A 20,568-nucleotide genomic window follows, 5' to 3' on the forward strand; every position below is an offset into this window, starting at 1 on the left:
TTTTAGGATGGATATTCATCAGAATATCAGGGGCAAATGAAAAGGGGAGTAATTATACTAATTGCTAGAGGGGCTCCAATAGTGATAAAGGCAGTAAAAAGACAACAGTGGTAGATTTGCAGTAGCAAGGGGCTATTAGCAAGGGAGGAGGATAACTATGGCATGTACTTATATTCCTCCACAAACTGCTATTATGAAGCATAAGAAAATTTTGGGAGAAATTATCAGCTTTCAGCAGCGAATACTACTTATAGGTAGGGACTGCAACTTGATTTGCAATAGTGAGGATGTATTCAGGGAGGCCTAGAGGGAAATATTTAACATAAGAAGGTAGATTTCTGAAAAAAATATATATAAAATTATTTGGTATGGAAGACAAATTCAGTATTAAGAACTTGGGAAGAATTTACATATTCCCCAAAGTACAATAAATGGCATAGACTAGAGAAAATTTATATTTCACAGAGTATGTACATGTAATTGACGGCTTTGACATACATTCATAATTATTTCAGATCATGCACAAATTAAAACTAAGATAAAAATGCAGTGTAATGAAGTGAAAGACACTGGCATTCTTCCACCTACCTGTTAAAATGATAGGAATTTAAGGAACGGGTAAAGCAAATTATGTGAAAGTTATTAGGGAAGATAGAAACTACTTCATAAGTTATAGCTAATGAGTGGAATAAAATCAAAATAGAATTTATAAATAGGGTAGAAAAGAGAGAGCGAGAGATGGGTAATAGTAATAGGAGTTATTTAGAGGGGCTAACACAGGTTAATGTATTGAAGATGAAAGGGAAATTTTACAGAGCAAGAGAAGGCACAACTGCAGTGCGCTGAAGAGAAAATAAGGGAGTACTTAGATAATATGAATGTGTTTAAGAAGACTGCTGTTACGAAACTATTTAATGACTGTAGCACAAAAGCTTTAAGTACAATGACTTAAGTAACAGAAAGTAGAAAGGGCTGTTGCCAAATGTAGGGAGTCAATATCAAGAAAAATAACCAGAGATCCTGTAGAGGGATTAAAGATAGTTTGGAAATATTATAACAATTTGTATAAAGCAGAGAAATGTGGAAATCTGGCAAAGAAACTAAGGTAATGAAAGAAAATAATAAATGGAAAGGTAATAGAGTGGAGTGAAGCCAAGAAGACAATTAGACTTCAGGCTAGAGACTAACTTCCCTACCAGGGATTGATAATAGAGTACAGGCAAAAAGAAAGGAATACAGGAATTCTAAGTCGAAGACCAGCTCTGGTTTGAGTTATAACTGAATCTAGAACAGAAGCTGCTATTAAAAAAGGAATAAATAGTAGGGCATATAAAATACTGCATAATAACTATAAGAATAAACAAAATGAGATTAGATAAGAGACTGGATAAGCTATTTACAAAGGAACAATGGAACGTCATTAAGTATGGCTTTCAAGTATACAACAAAGACTGGAAGGTTTGGAATTTTTGTTTGGAAGAGTTTGCATGAGTATTTTTATACCCCACACAGATGTCAAAGAACTTTTCTTCCAACAGATGGTAAATGTTGGAGGTGGGGAAGAACGAGGCAACTAGGAATATATGTTTTGGGAGTGAAATGAGTTTGCAGATTTTAAGAATTCCTACAGAGCACTTTGCCAGAAATATTGGGTGAGTAAATGGCTGCAGATTGGGAAAGGAGTCTTTTTGAGCATCACATGATTCAAATTGCATAGACACAGTAAGGCCTTAACTTTAATGCTGGTGACGGACAAAAAAGCAATTACTAAGAAATGGAAATCAACGTCTAAACCAACTATTTGAAATACTGAATATTGTAACCAAAATGAAAGAACTGGAAGTGGGATCATTAGAAAGGGGAGAGAGGAAATTACATTGAAACAAACTGTGGGAACAATACATGCAGAATAATGTTCAGGAGGAGTGAGGTTTAAGTGAAGGTAGACATTGACCAATTTATGTAATGTTGGACTGATGATAGTCATCAAAAAGAACGTGTAGTGTGTGAAAATGTAAGTGTTGATATTATTTTCTTAAAAAAAGATATTGCAAAAAAGCTGCCTGTCACAGAGGAGTCCATGGCTATTGATATACTTTGAGTAACTGTACAGTAGTTTAAAAAACACAGTGATCGGGCATAGGTTTGATAATGGGTGGTAAACTTTTAGGTCTATGTACACTAAGCATTTTGGTAGAAGTGAGTGTTTAAAGAAATGACAGATTAAAGATGTGGGTTAGTGGTTTGGATATTTTCTCGGCTGCAAGCTTTAGAAAAGTTGGGTGTAGGTGACTGAATTTTAATCCTTTTGAAGGTAGTTTAAGTGGCATTGCTTTAGCTTCTTTGGCTGTAATATTGCAGAAATGAAAAGTGGCTGCAAAGGAAACTGTTAAAACTGGTGCTGTGAACTGTCATTACTTTTAATGTTGTGCGAGTTGGATGAGAATTTAATCATAGAAATTTAATCAAGACATAACGAGTCTTGATTAAAAATAAAATAGTACAGCCTTGGTTGGGTAAGGTATGCTGAAAGGAAAACATCTTGATGTTTTATCTCATTTAATCTAAACTCCTGGTCATATGAGTGCACTCTGGAAAGCCATCCCCATTTTATAAACCTGACATTTGTATCCATGAATTGAGAGTCACCTGTTAATTGTGGCCTGTCTCCCCTCTACCATGAACACATCTAATAGCATACCACACAGGCTTAGCCCGGTCTGTCCTCCTTCCAGCAAGACTGCAAATCATCCTGTACCTGGGAATGCGCAACATCAGCATAGGCTTATTTTCTCAGTATGCCATTTTGAAGACATCTCATACTAGCTTCCCCTATAGCAGGTATAGGAGGCATGGAATTAAATGATGCAGTAGTACTGACTATATTAAGTAGCTGCATGTCCTCCTGAAAGCTGCAGTATCAGCTTGATGAGACAGCACCTAGAGTTCTACAGAACTATGTCCACACTGCATATGTCACACCTGCCACCCCATCCCCAAAACAAGGCTAATCTCAAACAGTTCAGTGTTTTTATACTAAAGCAAGCCCCATAGTTTCCCATTCCTGCTCCCAAACAAAACCGATGCATCGTATGCATACATCCAGCTACTGTGTCAGTTTGTGACACTGCCATTTGATGATGTTTTGCACTACATTAAACATTATGGAACAGAGATTATATACACAAATGATAGGAAAAAAGTAAGACAAAATTTGGTAAGCGTGCAAGACCAAAAAGGACCTATGTACCCACATTAACAACTGGTGTTGGCTCTCTGGTACAGTCTCGTCTGATAGTGCCCTGATGCCTTTATTGCAGACTGTAGTAGGGAAGCAGTTGTAAACCATCACACTTGATGAGAACCTGGAGTTGCAAATGAGCCTTTTGGCAGTCACATTCATCTTGATGCCTGTTTTCTCAAACAAATCCAGCATGAGATCTGTGCCCATGCAAATGTAGCATCACAAAGTACTTTGGTAAAACATTGTCAGTCACTGATTTGTAATAAATCTATGAAATAAGTGGGAGATATTGCAATGGTAGTAAATGTATGCAGTGATATCCATGGGCTACAGTCATCAGGAAAGAATTAAGCATTTTTTTCGCCTTTCTTTTGCTTCATACCTTTTAAGTCTCAATATACATTTTGCAAGAACAGGACATTACTTTTCCTTTGGAAAGGACTTAAAATGTGGATTATATCTCCACTTTAAAGAAACTGTTTATTAAAATTCCTGAAATAAATACCAACCAGCTGTTCCAACAGTAGAAACTGTTACCTGACTAGGGTGCAGCACAGATCAGTATATGTCTGTGGCAAGGACATCTGTACTACACCAATGTTCCCATTACACATATGTGACAAGCATAATTGTAGGCCAGCTGTAATGCTTTGCAGAATGTACGTCAATGACAAACACATTTCATGCTTAACTATACCACTACTTCTAAATGTACAGGAAAAAAGAAATCAGTACACTGAATGTAAGTGGGGGAAAACCTTATTTTGTAATTCCACTCTGACCACTGAATGAAGCTTTGGGGATTGCACCCTCAACTAAACTGGTCAACAAAAGGATGAATGGATAGGCATATAGATAGATACAGTGGATATAAAAACTGTACACACCCCTTTTAAAATGCCAGGGTTTTGGGATATAAAAAATGAGATCACAATAAATAATTTCACAACTTTTCCAACCTTTAATGTGACCTATAACCTATACAATTCAGTTGAAAAACAAACAAATCTGTTAGGGGAAAATATAAAAAAAAACTTACAATAGTGTGCATACCCTTAAACTAATATTTTGTTGAAGCACCTTTTGATTTAATTACAGCATTCCGTCTTCTTGGGTAGGAGTCTATCAGCATGGCACATCTTGACTTTGCAATATTTGCCCACTCTTCATTGCAAAAGCACTTGAAATCTGTCAGATTGCAAGGGCATCTCTTGTGCACAGCACTCTTCAGGATACCCCACATAATTTCTATTAGATATAGGTCTGGGCTCTGGCTGGGCCATTCCAAAACTTTAATTTTCTTCTTCTGAAGCCATTCTTTTGTTGATTTGGATGTATGCTTGGGGTCATTGTCTTGTTGAAAGGTGAAACTTCTCTTCATCTTCAGCTTTATAGCAGATGCCTCAAGGTTTTGGGCCAAAAATGACTGGTATTTGTTCCCACCACCTTGACTAAAGCCCCAGTTCTAGCTGAAGAAAAGCAACCCCAAAATATGATATTGCCACCACCCTGCTTCACCATGAGGATGGTGTTCTTCTGGTGATGCGAAGTGTTGTTTTTGCGCCAAACGTACCTTTTGGAATTGTTGCCAAAAAGTTCAACCTTGATCTCATCAGACCATAACACATTTCCCACATGCTTGTGGAAGACTTTATGTACTGTTTTGCAAATTTTAGCTGGGCCTGGATGTTTTTCAGTGTAAAAAAAAGGCTTCTGTCTTGCAACCCTACTACTCTCCCATAACCCAGACATATGGAGAATACGGGAGATTGTTGTCACATGTAGTACACAACCAGTGCTTGCCAGAAATTCCTGCAGCTCCTTCAGTGTTGCTGTAGGTCTCCTGGCAGCTTCCCTGACCAGTTTTTGTCTTGTCTTTTCATCAATTTTGGAGGAACGTCCATTTCTTTGCAAGATGATTGTGTCATATTTTCTCCACTTTTTGATGACTGTCTTCACTGTGTTCCATGGTATATCCAATGCTGTGGAAATTGTACCCTTCTCCTGAATGATACCTTTCAACAATGAGAGCCCTTTGATGCTCTGTAAACTCTCTGTGAACCATGGCTTTTGCTGTAGCAGGCAACTGAGTAAATGTCAGGAAAATCCTATTAGGACAGCTGAACTTTATTTGGGTTTAATCGGAGTCTCTTTATGTGATGGCAGGTGTGTAGCAAAGAAGACTGAATGCTGTAATTAAATCAAAAGGTGTTTCAACAAAGTATTAGTTTAAGGGTGTGCACACATATGCAACCAGCTTATTGTACATTTTCTTATTTTTTATATTTTTTCCCTAACAGATTTGTTTGTTTTACAATTGAGTTGTACAGGTTATAGGTCACATTAATGGTGGGAAAAGTTTTGAAATTATTTATTGTGGTCTCTTTTTCATATCACAAAAACCTGGCATTTTACAGGGATGTGCACACTTTTTATATCCACTCTAGATAGGTAGACAGAAAATAAAGATTTCACTAACTTCCCCAGCACTGGAATGTCCCCAGGGAAGAACTGGGCAACCTAGTAGAGATCAGAAGCACTAGAGGTTACACCATAAATCCACACAAATGACAGAAGGAACTGTTAACACAGACTCTTGTCTCCATAGGTTTCTACAAAGCACTACACAACTTATCCAAGGGTGCATTGAAAGACTACACAAGGCACTCCTTGGTATTTAGGCACTAATAGCTCTCATACTACTTGTAAAGTGCTTGGACACTGTAGTAGTATGTCAGGAATTCATGTATTCATAGAGGGAGGACTGTCAATTTTTTTAAGAACATTTGACAGTTCATAAGCTGTTATTAAACAACTACAGTATACAGACAGCTTATAACTTACAAGCCATTAAATAATTAAAACAGCCTGTAAGATGTCAGACTTTTTTTTTAAACATACATTTAGCATTCCATATAAGCTGGTGCCCAGGGCAGTATTCACCTCATCCATGATACTACACTGGTAACCCATTTAACAGGCTGCATCCTGACCGGTGATGGCAATTCTTACAGGAAGACAAGAACACAAACATATTTTGCTTTACATTATAAACATAAAAATATATAGTTAAAGCATTTCAAATTCCAAAGGCATGCTGAGAGGTGAACTAATACATCTGAATATTTCCACTGCAAGTGCATCCTGTGAAGGACTGGGGTCCCATATCTAGAGCTGGTTATGCTGAAGAATCAGTTACATATAGCACAGAGGAAATAACCTGTCCATTTTGCTAATATTAGACTTAATTTTATAAGTGGGGCACTTCTGAGTTATGCAGAAGACAGATAATCATATCTTAATGTGTTCCTTTTTCACAAAAATGCCAAAAGCAACATAGCACCAGAAACTAAGAAAACATGTCAGAGAGGAAAATAAATAGGGCTGTAAGGCTATTTTCAGTGCTGTCTACTTTATTTACATATTCTCCAACACTTCCTGCTTTGTACACTAAACTATCATATACCAGGTGTTCCTCTGACAACTGACTTCCCCAAAGTCTGCTTAGCAACGCATTTACATGTACTGCTTTTACCTTTTGTTTTGGAGACTGGTATCTGATGATGTGGTTTCTGTATCCCAAGGCAACAGTACTGACGGGGATTCCAGAGATTCCAAGGAAAGTGCATCTAGTAAAAGGAAAAAAAAAAATCAGTCACTACAGCATTAAAATCTCTTGTAATGCTAATGCGTCTTTATTTATTTGCATTTGTTTCCTGGGAAAGTGTGACTAGGTTGGAAACCCCTTTAAAACAGAAGACAAACTCCCCAAAAAGTAACACTCGGTAAGCACTGCAACACGCGCGCACACAAACACACACACACACACATTATATATATATATATATATATATATATATATATATATATATATATATATATATATATATATTTATACACACATTGGATTAGAAACATGAATATGTTGCATACAATAAAATATATTTATATTTAAACTAAGTATAATGTAACTATAGTGTAACTACTGTCTGTTTATTTTAACTGTGGAGCTTTTCTCCCTGGGCCTCCGCTGAAAATTGACCTATGTCCAGTCAGATACTCCCGGTCAACAAATATAAATAAAATAAATAATAATATACACACACATACATAGACAATACACTTGAATACATTTATATGCATGATACATAGACAAAACAGACACTATGCAATGCTTGTTCATAAAGCAAGGAACCTAATGCATAATAGCAGGTGATAATATAGTAGCAATTGAGAGAGACATTAATTAGAAAGGGACATGACGTATGCTTAATGGAAACGGAATTAGAGCATTTCACATTTTGAAAGCTTACAGAATAGAATATCACCCTCTGGAAATATGAAACAAACATTTTTGTTTTATGAAACCAGTACCCATACATCATTATCCCATAATCTCTGGAGAACTGGCAGAATTCTGAACCTTCTTCAGATACTGACACAGATAAAGTAAGGGATACCTAGCTACTCTAAACTGTACCTAGCACTGCAATGGGAACACATTCTAAGAATTTCACCTACAAAAAGGGCCTTCTCCTCAGTCTAGTTTAGCCATTTAAGAAAATGGAATAAAGTGAGCTACTGTGCTACAATACAATTACTTAGTTTAAAAAAAACCTCTCAAGCTTATCTACTTCTAAACCTTCTCTAGGCCGCACCAGTCCTTATTAACTTTCAGTCTATCATAATCACCAAGCTTGAATAAGTATATAACAAAATTGCATGATTTACTGCAAATCAACCATATACCTGTCACCACTGCCTTGCACTAAACAACCTACAGTGGCTAGAATTTCTCCAACAACTACAAGTTTCTCAGCTCCACATAACACACTCCATACTCAACAAACTCACAACCTGCCCCTCCCTCTGTAATCGTGTGTCCTACTACATCCTTAATCATCCACTCCGTACCACAGACCAACATTGCCTACAGACATACAACCACACCCCCCCCCCCCCAAAAAAAAGTTGGTAAATTGTTATACAATTTTTCAGTATCTCACACTTGGCATAAACTATGACAACATAAAACATATGCTAGTTGAGCATGTGGCCTATATATATATATATATATATATATATATATATATATATATATATATATCAGAAGAGATAGAAGTTCATATTTATAAAAGCTGTGTAAGCTCAATCCTATACTGAAATGTGGATGGCAATCCAGAAAGAAGAGCCGTTCTAAGTTTTGAGGAATGAACAGAGTATGTTTTTCTGCACTGAGGTATTATAAATAAATCTTGTGTGCCTCAGACAAGTGGAATGTGAGGTACACAATGGTCAAGTTCAACAATGCCTTTTTTCTTAATCATCACAAAGGACAGTGGAAAGGGATGTTTATCAAGGGATGGTGTGCTACATAACAGAGTACTTCCCACAAACAAATGGGTGGTTACTTTCTTTCCTCATAACTCAAGCTGAGTCTGGACTTGTTCATATTCTCTTTCAATTAGAGTTGTCTAGGTTACCTTACTGGTAAACACCCACCAGCAGTTATAAAAATGTCAGAAATAATCACTTATAAATATTAGAATATAAAGATCAGAGGGATGCTTAGTGAACAAAAGCAAAGAAAGTTTTGGGTGAGTGAGTAAGAAAAGGGCAGAAAACAGTAGGAAAATGTGATCAAAGGGGCTAGAAGGAAAGCTTACAGGGACTATTGTGTGTTCTACACAGAAATTTCAAAATGGCACAGCAATCCGGGGACATGGGGAGCAATGGCTCTTAAAGCTGGCATAGTGGGATACGAGAAAAATATGCACCATCCAGAGTTGTGGATCTAGAATTGGTAAAGGAGTGAAGATATCAGGAAATTAATGTTACACAAGATCCATTGAGCTTCACTGTTTAAGATAGCTGTGATAAAGGACAACAGAATGTAGGTTTGCACTGCAAAAATGAAGGGTTTCAAAGGAAATTCAGATTGTTTCACTGTACAGGGCACCTGTAAGGTTATACTGTCCCTTGTCTAGTGCATATATTAAATGCACTAGATACAACCTTCCTCTTTTGTTGAGCTGAAGAACTCAAGTCACAGAAACCTCTCTCTAGCAGCCATTGTTACTGATTTAGATTCGCACAATTTGTTCTCATTTGATAATGTACATTTTATATTTTATAGTGGTGAATTTGATGAATATCTCTACTTATATTGTCCATTTTATGTTTTGTGAATATCACTTTGTACTTGTTCTTTGTGTAACTTTCCACCCACATGGATCAGCATTCTAAAAAATACATAAGTGTGTGTATGTACAGGATGCCCAATAAGCTTTTTTTTTTTGGGGGGGGGGTTACATTATTAAGAACCTTAGTACAGGCCATGCACACTTAGAAAAAAGGGAGAGGAAGAGAGAGAGACTCAAGCATCTGTTCAAGGTGGACACACACAGGAGATAGGCAAGGCAAACAATCCTTACAAGTAGATTCAGGTCTAGAAATACACATTTCTTTACCAAAAGGGAAATGAGAGTCTTTAATGATTTGAGAGACAGAGACAGGTAGAAATGAGGTGAACACAGTGATTCAAGTGAGCTTATAGTAGGTAAGAGATAGGAACAGGACAGAAAAATAACAGGTAGCCGCATAAAGGCTAGACTATAGCACCCTAATGGAATCCGTGGATGACTGTCAGCTTATTCATATGTACTCTGCACTGTGGGTTATGATTTTCACCAATTAAAATGTCAGTACTGAAAGATTAACAATGTAACCCCACATGGATAAATGATAAACTTTTATTAGCAAACAGTGAAATAAATCAGGGTTTTACTTTCATGTAGAACTTCTTTTGCTTTGACATGAAACAGCCTGCCTAGAACTCAATCTATTCAGAACCTCTTCAACATCTTGCTTACTGCACAGTTGGTTCCTATTCTGCCAGACATGGGAAAGGGACATTTACCAGTTTTGTTTTTAACATAAAATGAGCTTTGTATTGTTTTATAAAATATAAATTGCTTTGAAAAAATACCCACAGCTCCTGTGTTCATAATATGACTGATGTCCATGTTTTCTAGTGCACCTCATTACAGACTTGTATTTCTTACTGCTTGCGCCAGCCATGTTAGATGCATTCTTCTGATCAATTTCTTCAATAGAGACAAATTCCCACATCTGTGGGATAAATTGCCACTAAAGGTAGCACAGTGTAATCTCAGAACTACCTTCAAAGTAACCTAAATGAATACAAGTGTTAGCTAAAGCTTCCGAAATTTTTGAGCCTGCATTTAAATTAATGAGCAAAGCCCTACAGGTCTATCAGTTTTTAGAATGTTGTCATGATTATAATTCCAATAACTACCCTCCATAAATAACTGCCATATTTTTTCAGTTCTAAGCAAAAATATTCTGCATAACCCAAAATCCCCGATGTATGAAATAATCACTTAAGTAAAAATGTACAACTTTTCATACTTGCACTTGCGTCCGGAAAATGAAAAAAATGTGGAAAGTTTGGGGAAAAATGTTTGAAACCACCAATATACTTGACCTGTGCTTAAGTTACAACTTCACAGCCCTGGCAAGTTTCAGGCTTTAGAACTAAAATTAACTTTTTTTTTTAAAAGAGCATCTCATAAACACAGAAGCCAGCAACTTTGCAAATCCATTTCAAATTACTTTTTGCACCTTCGCACCTGGCAGACGGTTTAATTGTAGCAGTACTACAGGACCCTGATGAATGATGCCAGTCTTTAATACTGGCAAATGCTTGTTCAGCAATGTAACCTCAACATATTACTCACTAAAAACTCATTTTATGAAGGTGTCAAGGCCATAATACTATTCTTCTACAAAAAGCAATTCCAAAGTTACCATGGGGAAAAAATATATATAATGCTCAGTATTTTACCCAGTTTTACAGGAACTGGCAAGTCTGGATTTTCTAGAAGTGTTCCATAAGAAGTACTTCCATCAAAAAAAGCACTCTCATCATCCTGGTAATGTTCATGGTTGACCTTGTTCTTTTTCCTACATTTGTTGTCAAGTAAATGACAAAAAAGCATCCAAGGAGAAAGCTGTGTGCTCTTCCGTCACCATTTCTTCCCCAAACTCTCCAACATAGATTAGGAAATAACGGAGAAAGGAGAGAGAGAAGCTCCTGTGGGACGGTGCTAAACTTGCACTAAATGTCCCTAAATAACTAATCTGTACACCTGCAAGGGATCACCACCCAATACATTTCTATCTCAGTATAAATACTAAACTAACTTAGCCATATCATCATAAGGTAGAGGTAGGTCTCCTGATATTCAGTGGGAAATCAGTTGATTAGGAACCATCTGCCAAACCCTTTAACTTGCTAAGGCTGCAATATCCAAGATGCAGTGTTTAGCAAATATGTCCATCACTAATGGAGTGGCCACACTAGATATACCTCCATACTAAAACGTTTGAAGCAACATCCCTGTGGACTGAAGACAAAGAAATGAAAAAAACTGCAGCACATTAGTCACCCAGTACCAAGAAAGTTCCAGAGTTGAGCTGTAGTCATTCTGCTTTAGCTTCTACTAACCCTGCAAAACGACTGACCAGACATGCTTTCATTATGAAATGTCAGGGCTACATTCTGACAAAATTACAACTAGAAGAATCCAACTGATCAAATTTTGTCTGGATGAAAAAAGCAGTAAAAATCATTTATTCAAGGGGAGAAGGCTCCCCATCCACTGATGCGGGAGGGATTGCCCCCTCCATCTTCCCTTAGCACCTCCAAAATGCAAGACTCTAACACCCCTTGCTTAATATATATATATACTAAGTACGCAGTCTCACAACTATGAAGAAACTATAAAACTGAATCACTACTGTACTTAGGCTATAAAAAGAACAGCATTAGCAATGACTGTCAATGAGAAACAGCAATCTATGAGCTACAAACCAGCACAAATATGATGACGTTACGGCATCATTCACTCTACAAATGTTACTCACTCTACACCTGACAAGCGTCCAGGAAACTGCCTGCAGTCATCCAATCCAAAATGTGTAGAGACAGCAGTGAATGGTACTGTCTTAAGCAAGCTGGAATTGGTAATCTCCTGTTCAACAGGGTCTGGGTGTTCATCCAGATCAGTGTCATCTTGGTGCTGGTTCCATTGGCAGATACTGACCACTGAGGCAATCTCACTTAAAGGTAAGTTAGGGACTCATTTCTAATTGCTGGCAAATGCTAAAGAGAATGCTTAAAATGATAACATGAAGGATATGGACTCGAACAAAATAAGTGATCGCTTCTATTCAGGGAAAGGAACACCCACAAACATCAAGGATTAGACCAGGGTCAGTAACGCATAGCAAATTAAATATCTGAGGATATATGACAAAATGTCAAATGGAAAAGTGTGATAACTGCACTACTAAACAGAGTATTTGAAAGATCATAAAATGATAAAACACTCCAGAACAAATAATGCAGGGATTTATTAGAAAAACAAAGGTATCTTCAGCTTGACATAAAAGCAATTACATGAAGTAAAACACCACAAGGCAGGAGAAACTACAGAACACCTGATGACAACTGCATTTAGAGCTCAGTAAACACTACAATTCACTCAGTCTGGTGAGAACAGGACTGAAGAAACATGTTTGTCAGATGTTAAGCAAGACAGTACCAACACTGCTGATTGTCTGCCTCATTCATGGTACAGCTTCAGTTCTTCATGTCACACCTTCTCACAAGGCCCTTATGCCTTCTAGCATAATTTCCAGTACTTGTGGACAAGTAAGGACAAAATGCATACTGTCAATGCAAATCCATAGTTTACAACATTGTAATATTCAAAAATGCTGAGTAAAATACAACCATAAAAGTGAACTGGTAAGACAAAGCAGCCTGAATTTTTCTTTACATGTCAGGATGTCTTTGTTCTGCATGTCATTCTTTTTGACAAACTATTAAGCTTGCAAATGAAAAAAATCAGTTCAATATGAAACCACCTGACAGCCATTCTAATTTTTAACATAGCATTCTTAGTTACCTCTGCCCCAAGTGATACAGATGCTGAACCTCCAGCTCTACACCAATACATATGAAACTAATGGGAACATTTGATGTCCTTCCATTTCATTGAAGTATTCATTACATTAGGGAATCCCCTGGCAAGGGCAGCCTGACTTCCGGCCATTATACCAAAGCCTTTAGGTTGCTTTAAGGTACACTGTATGTCACACACATGCTCCTTGCATAGCATAGGGCATAAAAGTGACATCTGGATGCACAATCTTCAAAACCTCTGCCACCAGTCTGAACGTTATCACTTGATCATCTGTCAATGCCTATTCCATTGTTGGTTCACCAAGCCTTGCAAACAAGTGCTCCATTGATGTTCTTTTTTTACTTATCCTTTTGTATTGTTGCTTGTAGGGTTTGACGTCATCCAAGAAGTGTAAATGCCAGTGTGGGAGACAGATTTCCCATAAAGACTACCACAAGTCTTTTTTTGCTTAGGTGTCTCTCACGACTCTAAGTCCTTGTTCCATTTGTCAGGCTTTTCATTACAAGGAACGTTTGCACTAGAAATTAACATAGTCTCTACAGGAAGTGTAAAGAAAGCACTGTAAATAATGTTCCTATGTCCTGCAGATGCCTACAGTTGCCACAAGTCAAAAATCTCTTATGACACAATTAGCTAACTGATTTGGGTGACACCTAAATGCCTTCCACACACAGCGGACTACTGGATTATCATATATAGATTAAAATGCTCTTCTACACAGATTAAGCATACAGAAACTGGAATACTGCTTTTCTCCTTCAGAAACAAAGTCCTTACAAATCTTTAATTCATACAAATCATTTAGAACTTAGAATAAAATTGCCAAAAGGCAGGCTGCTGTTCACTGAACAATATGCTGCAAAGTGAATCTTATGAGCTGCTGTCCTGGTTATGACGACTTATGACAGTTTCAGATACAGCATGCAGTGTGTTTTTATGGCAAGTAATTTATTCTGCTTATAAGGAGAGGCTCTGGATCTCCACCAATCCTCCACATGATAAATCAGGTACTAAAAATAAGTGATAGAAAGCTGTGCAGTTTTATTAGGACCAGCACAAAAAGCCTGGACCATTCAGGCACAGCACATAACAGCATTAGAAAGGTCATTATCTGCTCAACAGCTTTGCCTTAAACCAACCCATTAAATATGAAAGTTCCCGAGACATGACACTTGTTCACAATGTTGCAAGTATTGGTTATATTTATTTTAATTTATTTTACATTTGTTGACCGGGATTGTCCGACTGAGCTGAAGAGCCCTTTTTTAGCGGAGGCCAGGGGAGAAAAGCTCCAACACATTATACAATTTTCATTATAAATTAACATTAAACAGCCATGTTACAGGATTATTACAAGGCATTAAGTAGCAATATTATACAGTGTCAATAAGCAGGAGTATAGCATAACTATTTCAAGACGTATAAAAAGAAATATGTCATTAAGATGAGTATAGTTGTTGGGTTAAGTGGTTACAAAAACTCAGTTTTATCATGATGTAGTTGCATGAAGGCAAGACAATTACAATAGAATGTTTCTCAGAGGCAATTTGCTAAATAGATTTTAGAAGACAGTAGAAAGAGTAGTCAAGGAAGATTAGAGAGAGCTAGTGAGAAGAGTGAGTTAAGGGCAGAAAGTAGATTAAGGTATGAGAAGTAGGGGATGTTAAGGAGGGAGAGTGCAGTGGCAGGACCAGTGACTTTTAAAGTGCTCTTTGGTTGCTGTCTTAAATTGTTTAGGAAGTGTAAGGGTTCTGATTTCTAGTGGGAGCCTATTCCAGGCAATAGTGGGGTGATAGCTGTACATGTTGCATCCAAATTTAGACTTGGGTTTGTAGATTTGTAGTAGGCCTTGGTTAGAGCTCCGGTGAGGTCTGGAGGGAGAATAATGGAAGATGAGAGGGGATAGTGCTGGGCAGTAGGAAGTCTGGTATATGATAGAATGGATGATCTGGAGCTGAGAGAGAAGAAGCTGGTGGGGTAATTCAAGCCTGTTTGGGTGTTTGAGAGAGAGACAGTGATGGGATTTGTAGGTTTGTTGGGCAGCAAATCTAGCTACCTTGTTGTAGGTAGATTCGAGATTGTTCAAGAGTGCTGAGTTAAGATTTGTGAGAATGTGGGAGCTGTACATTAGACTGGGTAGAAGGTAGGCAAGAGAGAGAGTGTAATCTTGGCTACAGAGGTAAGGAATTTCTTGTTATAGTACAGGAGTCCTAGTTTTGAATGAGTATTTTTGATACAACTATTAACATGCAAGTCAAATTTAAGCTGATAATCAATCTACCTGAATGGGAGTGTTATTAAAGGACTGTATGGAGAAGGAGAGTTTAATATTGTTGACGTTTTTAGGTAGAGAGAGTAACAGCTTTATTTTTTTAGGGTTAAGGATGAGCTGGTTGTTGGAGAGCCATGTTTCAACTAAGTTAAAAGATGCCTGAGTAGCCAAGAAGAGCTTTGATGGAGAGTTGGCTGTGGTGATGGCTGTAGTGTCACTAAAGATGACAGAGGACAGGAGGTATAGAGCTGATTAGTAAAGATATTAAAAAGTAAAGGGCCTAGGATATACCCTTGAGGTACACTCATTTTGACAGGGAGAGGAGGGTAGAGTGCAGAGTGCCATCTCACTGATTGAGATCTATCAGTGAAGTAGCCGGAGAACCATGCAACAGTATCAGAGGACAAGTTAAGGTTATGCAGTTTGTGCAGCAGAAGAGAGTGGGAGACAGTGTCAAAAGCTTTTGAGAGGTTCAAGAATAGGCAAGAAATAAGTTTATGATTGTCCATGACTATAGAGACAGTGCTGAGGAAGGATAATAGAGCTGTAATGGTACTATGTTTGGGTCTGACGCCGTGTTGAGTGGGTGTAAGCAGATTTTCCTGTATTATATACTGCATAACTTATGAATACATTTTTCTAGTACTTTTAGAGGGGGGAGAGGATAGCAATAGGTCTAAAGTTGGAGATATCAGAGGAGTTACCTCCTTTGTGTATAGGTAGAGTGTAGCATTGTTTCCAGATGGAAGGGACTTTAGATTCAGAGATAGAGTGATTAATTAGGATAGCTACAGGGAGACCAAGAGAGTCAGCTGCTAGCAGAAGAAAAGTGGAAGGAATATTGTCAGCTGATGCTGAGCATGGTTTTAATTTAGAGAGTAGAGTTTTGATGTAGCTAGTAGGTACAGGTTTGAGGGAGAAGGTATTTGAGGAGATAGCATTAGGAGTAGGTTCAGAAAAGTTGGAGATGTTAGTAGTAGAGGGGTTTGGGTTAGGGTTCAGTAGCTTAGATACTGAATCGATAAAATAGGTATTGAAGATAGTGGCAGTTTCCTTCAGATGTCTTGTCTGGGCATGGATTGGTGGAGCTAAGATTACTAGGATGTAATATTTGGTTAATAAAGTTCCAGAATTTTTTAGGATTAGATTTTAGGGATGTGGGAGGTTTGTTACAGTAGTAATTTTTATCTTTATGTGTTTTTTTTTGTCAGATTTCGGAGTTCTTTATATTTTTGTAAGTCTGCAGAGAACTTAGCTTGTGACCATTTTTCCACAGTTTGTCTCTAGTTATCATAAGGATACGAGTGGCTTTTGAAAGCCACGGAGATATTGTGGACTTAATTCGAACTTTTGGAGGGGGAGCAAGTGAGACTAAGATGCTAAGGAAGGTGGAGTTGAAAGCTAGGACTGCTTCTAGTGAGAGTTGGGTAAGGAATTTCCAGTTTACTTTAGAGAGGAGGGCATTAAAGGTTTCTGGATGGAAGTTAGGGAGTTTATGACAAGTCATAAATTTAGGAGGTTTTGAGAAGTGTGGAGTGAACCAAAACACATTTATAGGGGAGTTATCCACTCAGGGTTTTTGTTAGGGTTTCAGGGTTATGATATTTGGAAGGATGTGTGACAGTTGTTTGTATAAGTAGGTTGGGAGATTAGCTGTGTAAAGCCATATAAATTAATATGAGTATTAGGGTTTGGGTTACTGAGAGTTAACCAGTTAATGTTGACATCCCTAAGGAGGTTAGTTTAATTGACTATGTGTTGAGAAAAGTATGAAAGAATATTTTCAAGCAGAGGAATGTTGTCTCCTGGAGGAATATAGATGGCTGCTACTGTGATAGTGGTGTGGTCATTTATTTTAAGGTTAGCTGCATGTAGTTCAGCAGGTGAAAAGATGGGATAGGTTTCATAATACTTGTAATGGTGAGGTGGTTGGAGCAGAGGATGGCAATGCCACCCCCTTTTTTGTTTTGGCGATCTATGCAGAGTATATTATAACCAGTGGGGAGAATGTCTTTATCAGAGGTTTAGGGTTTTAGCCAAGTCTCTGTTAGGGTGATGACATCAGGGGTGTGGAAGGCTATCCAGGCATGGATTTCACTAACTTTGTTTAGAATACAAGTGAGGAGCAAGTGAGACTAAGATGCTAAGGAAGGTGGAGTTGAAAGCTAGGACTGCTTCTAGTGAGAGTTGGGTAAGGAATTTCCAGTTTACTTTAGAGAGGAGGGCATTAAAGGTTTCTGGATGGAAGTTAGGGAGTTTATGACAAGTCATAAATTTAGGAGGTTTTGAGAAGTGTGGAGTGAACCAAAACACATTTATAGGGGAGTTATCCACTCAGGGTTTTTGTTAGGGTTTCAGGGTTATGATATTTGGAAGGATGTGTGACAGTTGTTTGTATGAGTAGGTTGGGAGATTAGCTGTGTAAAGCCATATAAATTAATATGAGTATTAGGGTTTGGGTTACTGAGAGTTAACCAGTTAATGTTGACATCCCCAAGGAGGTTAGTTTAATTGACTATGTGTTGAGAAAAGTATGAAAGAATATTTTCAAGCAGAGGAATGTTGTCTCCTGGAGGAATATAGATGGCTGCTACTGTGATAGTGGTGTGGTCATTTATTTTAAGGTTAGCTGCATGTAGTTCAGCAGGTGAAAAGATGGGATAGGTTTCATAATACTTGTAATGGTGAGGTGGTTGGAGCAGAGGATGGCAATGCCACCCCCTTTTTTGTTTTGGCGATCTATGCAGAGTATATTATAACCAGTGGGGAGAATGTCTTTATCAGAGGTTTAGGGTTTTAGCCAAGTCTCTGTTAGGGTGATGACATCAGGGGTGTGGAAGGCTATCCAGGCATGGATTTCACTAACTTTGTTTAGAATACTACGGGCATTCAGAGTAAAAGGAAATATGTTTGGTTGGAGAGGATGAGTTTATTAAGTTGGGAGAGGTACAGTTATGCATGGTGGGGTGATGGATGGGCCCAGGATTTGGATGCATGTCTCCTGATAGAATCAGGGCTACATGAAGTTGGTAAAGTTTGAAATTAAATGTATATTGTTTACATTTCATCTAAAGAAGCACAAGAAAGTACAAATAATGGCTGAAGTACAGAAAAAAATCTTGTGGTGAGTCAGTTTATGCACAACTGAAGAACAGATGCAAATAAGTACATTTTGGCTTCTTAGGGAAATGAGGGCTCACCTGGAGGAATGCAGGGCAATGTAGTCACTGCAACTTTACCGGTACAAGAGGAGGAGGATGCAACCAAAATAAAAGATTATACATATTCTCAGAAATAGTTCATTCCCTTGGGGGCAAATGGACAGAAGAGACTATCACTCAGCTTTCCATACACAAAGGAGAGGTTATTTCAATAAAAGGAAGAAAATCTGTTTGACTGGGTTTATTGGAAGTAAAGGGCAAGAAAAGTATGGCTGAGCAGCAGAAGAAAATGACAACACAGCAGGGTGAAACAGTACAATATTGAAGGTGGTGCAGTAAAAGCAGAGTCGTGGGATACTATATATGGGAACTATATAATTTGCACTGTGGCTGCAGTGGGAGTTGTTGCAGTCATTGCAGTGATCCTCTGCAGATTCTATCATCATACTTTTACAGTGAACACACAAAATGGAAGAGAAAAGCCTTCTTAGCTCTACATCTAAATAACAGCTGCTGACAAATGCACTCAATCTTCCACCCAAGGCCCAAAGGGCACGAGTGCTCATTTTTCATGGATATCCAATGAGAGCTCTGTCTAAGTGGATTCTCGAGTCGCACAAAGTTTGCAAAAGGAAGCTCAAGGAATGAGACTCATGACTATAGCTGTAACTGTATCTTCCAAAATAATTAAAAGTAATAGATACACAGAAAACTGCTTTAATGTACATTTGAAATATTCAGCTATTAGCAGTCAAAATTGAAATGATCAAAACTCTTTTCACCAATACCTGACATCACAGAGTTATAGTGCCAGAATTAAAAATAAAAAATCAGACATCAGAGCAACCACAAACGAAACAAGATGCCAAACAAACTCTAAAATAAAATAGTGTCCCGGACCCAAATCAACACATTTACTTTAATTATCCAAATTTATTATTCACTCAGATAAAATGTACACTTTAAAAAGATGAGTGCTTCCATTTCTAAACTACAGCAACTTCATCAGATAAAATCAACCCCATACAGTCATCTTTTTAAATAAATTAATTACATCACCGTAACTTTTAAAAAGCACCCCTCTGCATTGAACCAATCAAACTTATCCTAACTATACCACACCCCCAAATAAACAAATGCACAATGTTTACATACTGTAAATACCAACTGTTTGTTCATACTTTAAAAAAATATATGTATTCATTACCATAGAACAGTTATTAGTTTAAGGCTTTTATTTATTTAACATTTGTTTACCGGGAAAGTCCAACTTGGAACAAAGCCAATTTTCAGAGGAGGCCCAGGGAGAAACCCTCCAGATGCATGTCTTTGTAATGTGGGAAGAAACTGGAGCACCCAGAGGAAACCCACATGAACGCAGGGAGAACATGCGGACTCCGCACAGAAGGCACCCCAGCTGAAAATCAAACTGGAGAACCTCTTGCTGTGAGGTAACAATGCTACTGCTGCATCACTGTGCTATCTTTTTAATTTTAAAATGCTTTTACTAGAGATGTGCTTATTCAAGCCTGGCCAATACATCGCATTTAGGTGGATCTGCCAGACAAGCTCACACTTTTCTAACAAAAGTGGCCATGCCCCTCCCCTTTTATTTGGTTCCAAGGCTTCCAATATTAAAAACTTAAACACATGTCCTTGACTCTCCATACAATGTTTAGAAATTGCATTAGTTTCTTTCAGAAGTCTAATGTCCCTTAGATGCTCATATATCCTGTTTCTTAAATTTTCTCTCCGTTTTACGTATATAGAAACATGGACAATGGGAGCATAGGGCACAGAAGACTACTCTCTCTGCATTACAGGAAAATCTCCCATAAATTTTAATTTTCAAATCATTTATAATAATCTCTCTTAATT

The 20,568-nt window shown here is 37.7% G+C and overlaps 1 protein-coding gene across 6 annotated transcripts in view; it reads right to left on the minus strand.

Annotated features, from left to right (window-relative positions):
* IRAG2 (inositol 1,4,5-triphosphate receptor associated 2) overlaps nucleotides 1–20,568 on the minus strand; it is a 1,240,358-nt gene that overhangs the window by 420,536 nt on the left and 799,254 nt on the right. For all 6 annotated transcript variants that reach the window (XM_044087670.1, XM_044087672.1, XM_044087673.1 and 3 more), the window contains one exon: nucleotides 6,780–6,873. In XM_044087670.1, coding sequence (XP_043943605.1) covers nucleotides 6,780–6,873 — 94 coding nt within the window. The remainder of the gene's footprint in view (nucleotides 1–6,779; nucleotides 6,874–20,568) is intronic.

The sequence above is a fragment of the Protopterus annectens genome, chromosome 11.part0, assembly GCF_019279795.1.
Source record: "Protopterus annectens isolate FY-2018-M chromosome 11.part0, PAN1.0, whole genome shotgun sequence".
Taxonomy (NCBI): Eukaryota; Metazoa; Chordata; order Ceratodontiformes; family Protopteridae; genus Protopterus; species Protopterus annectens.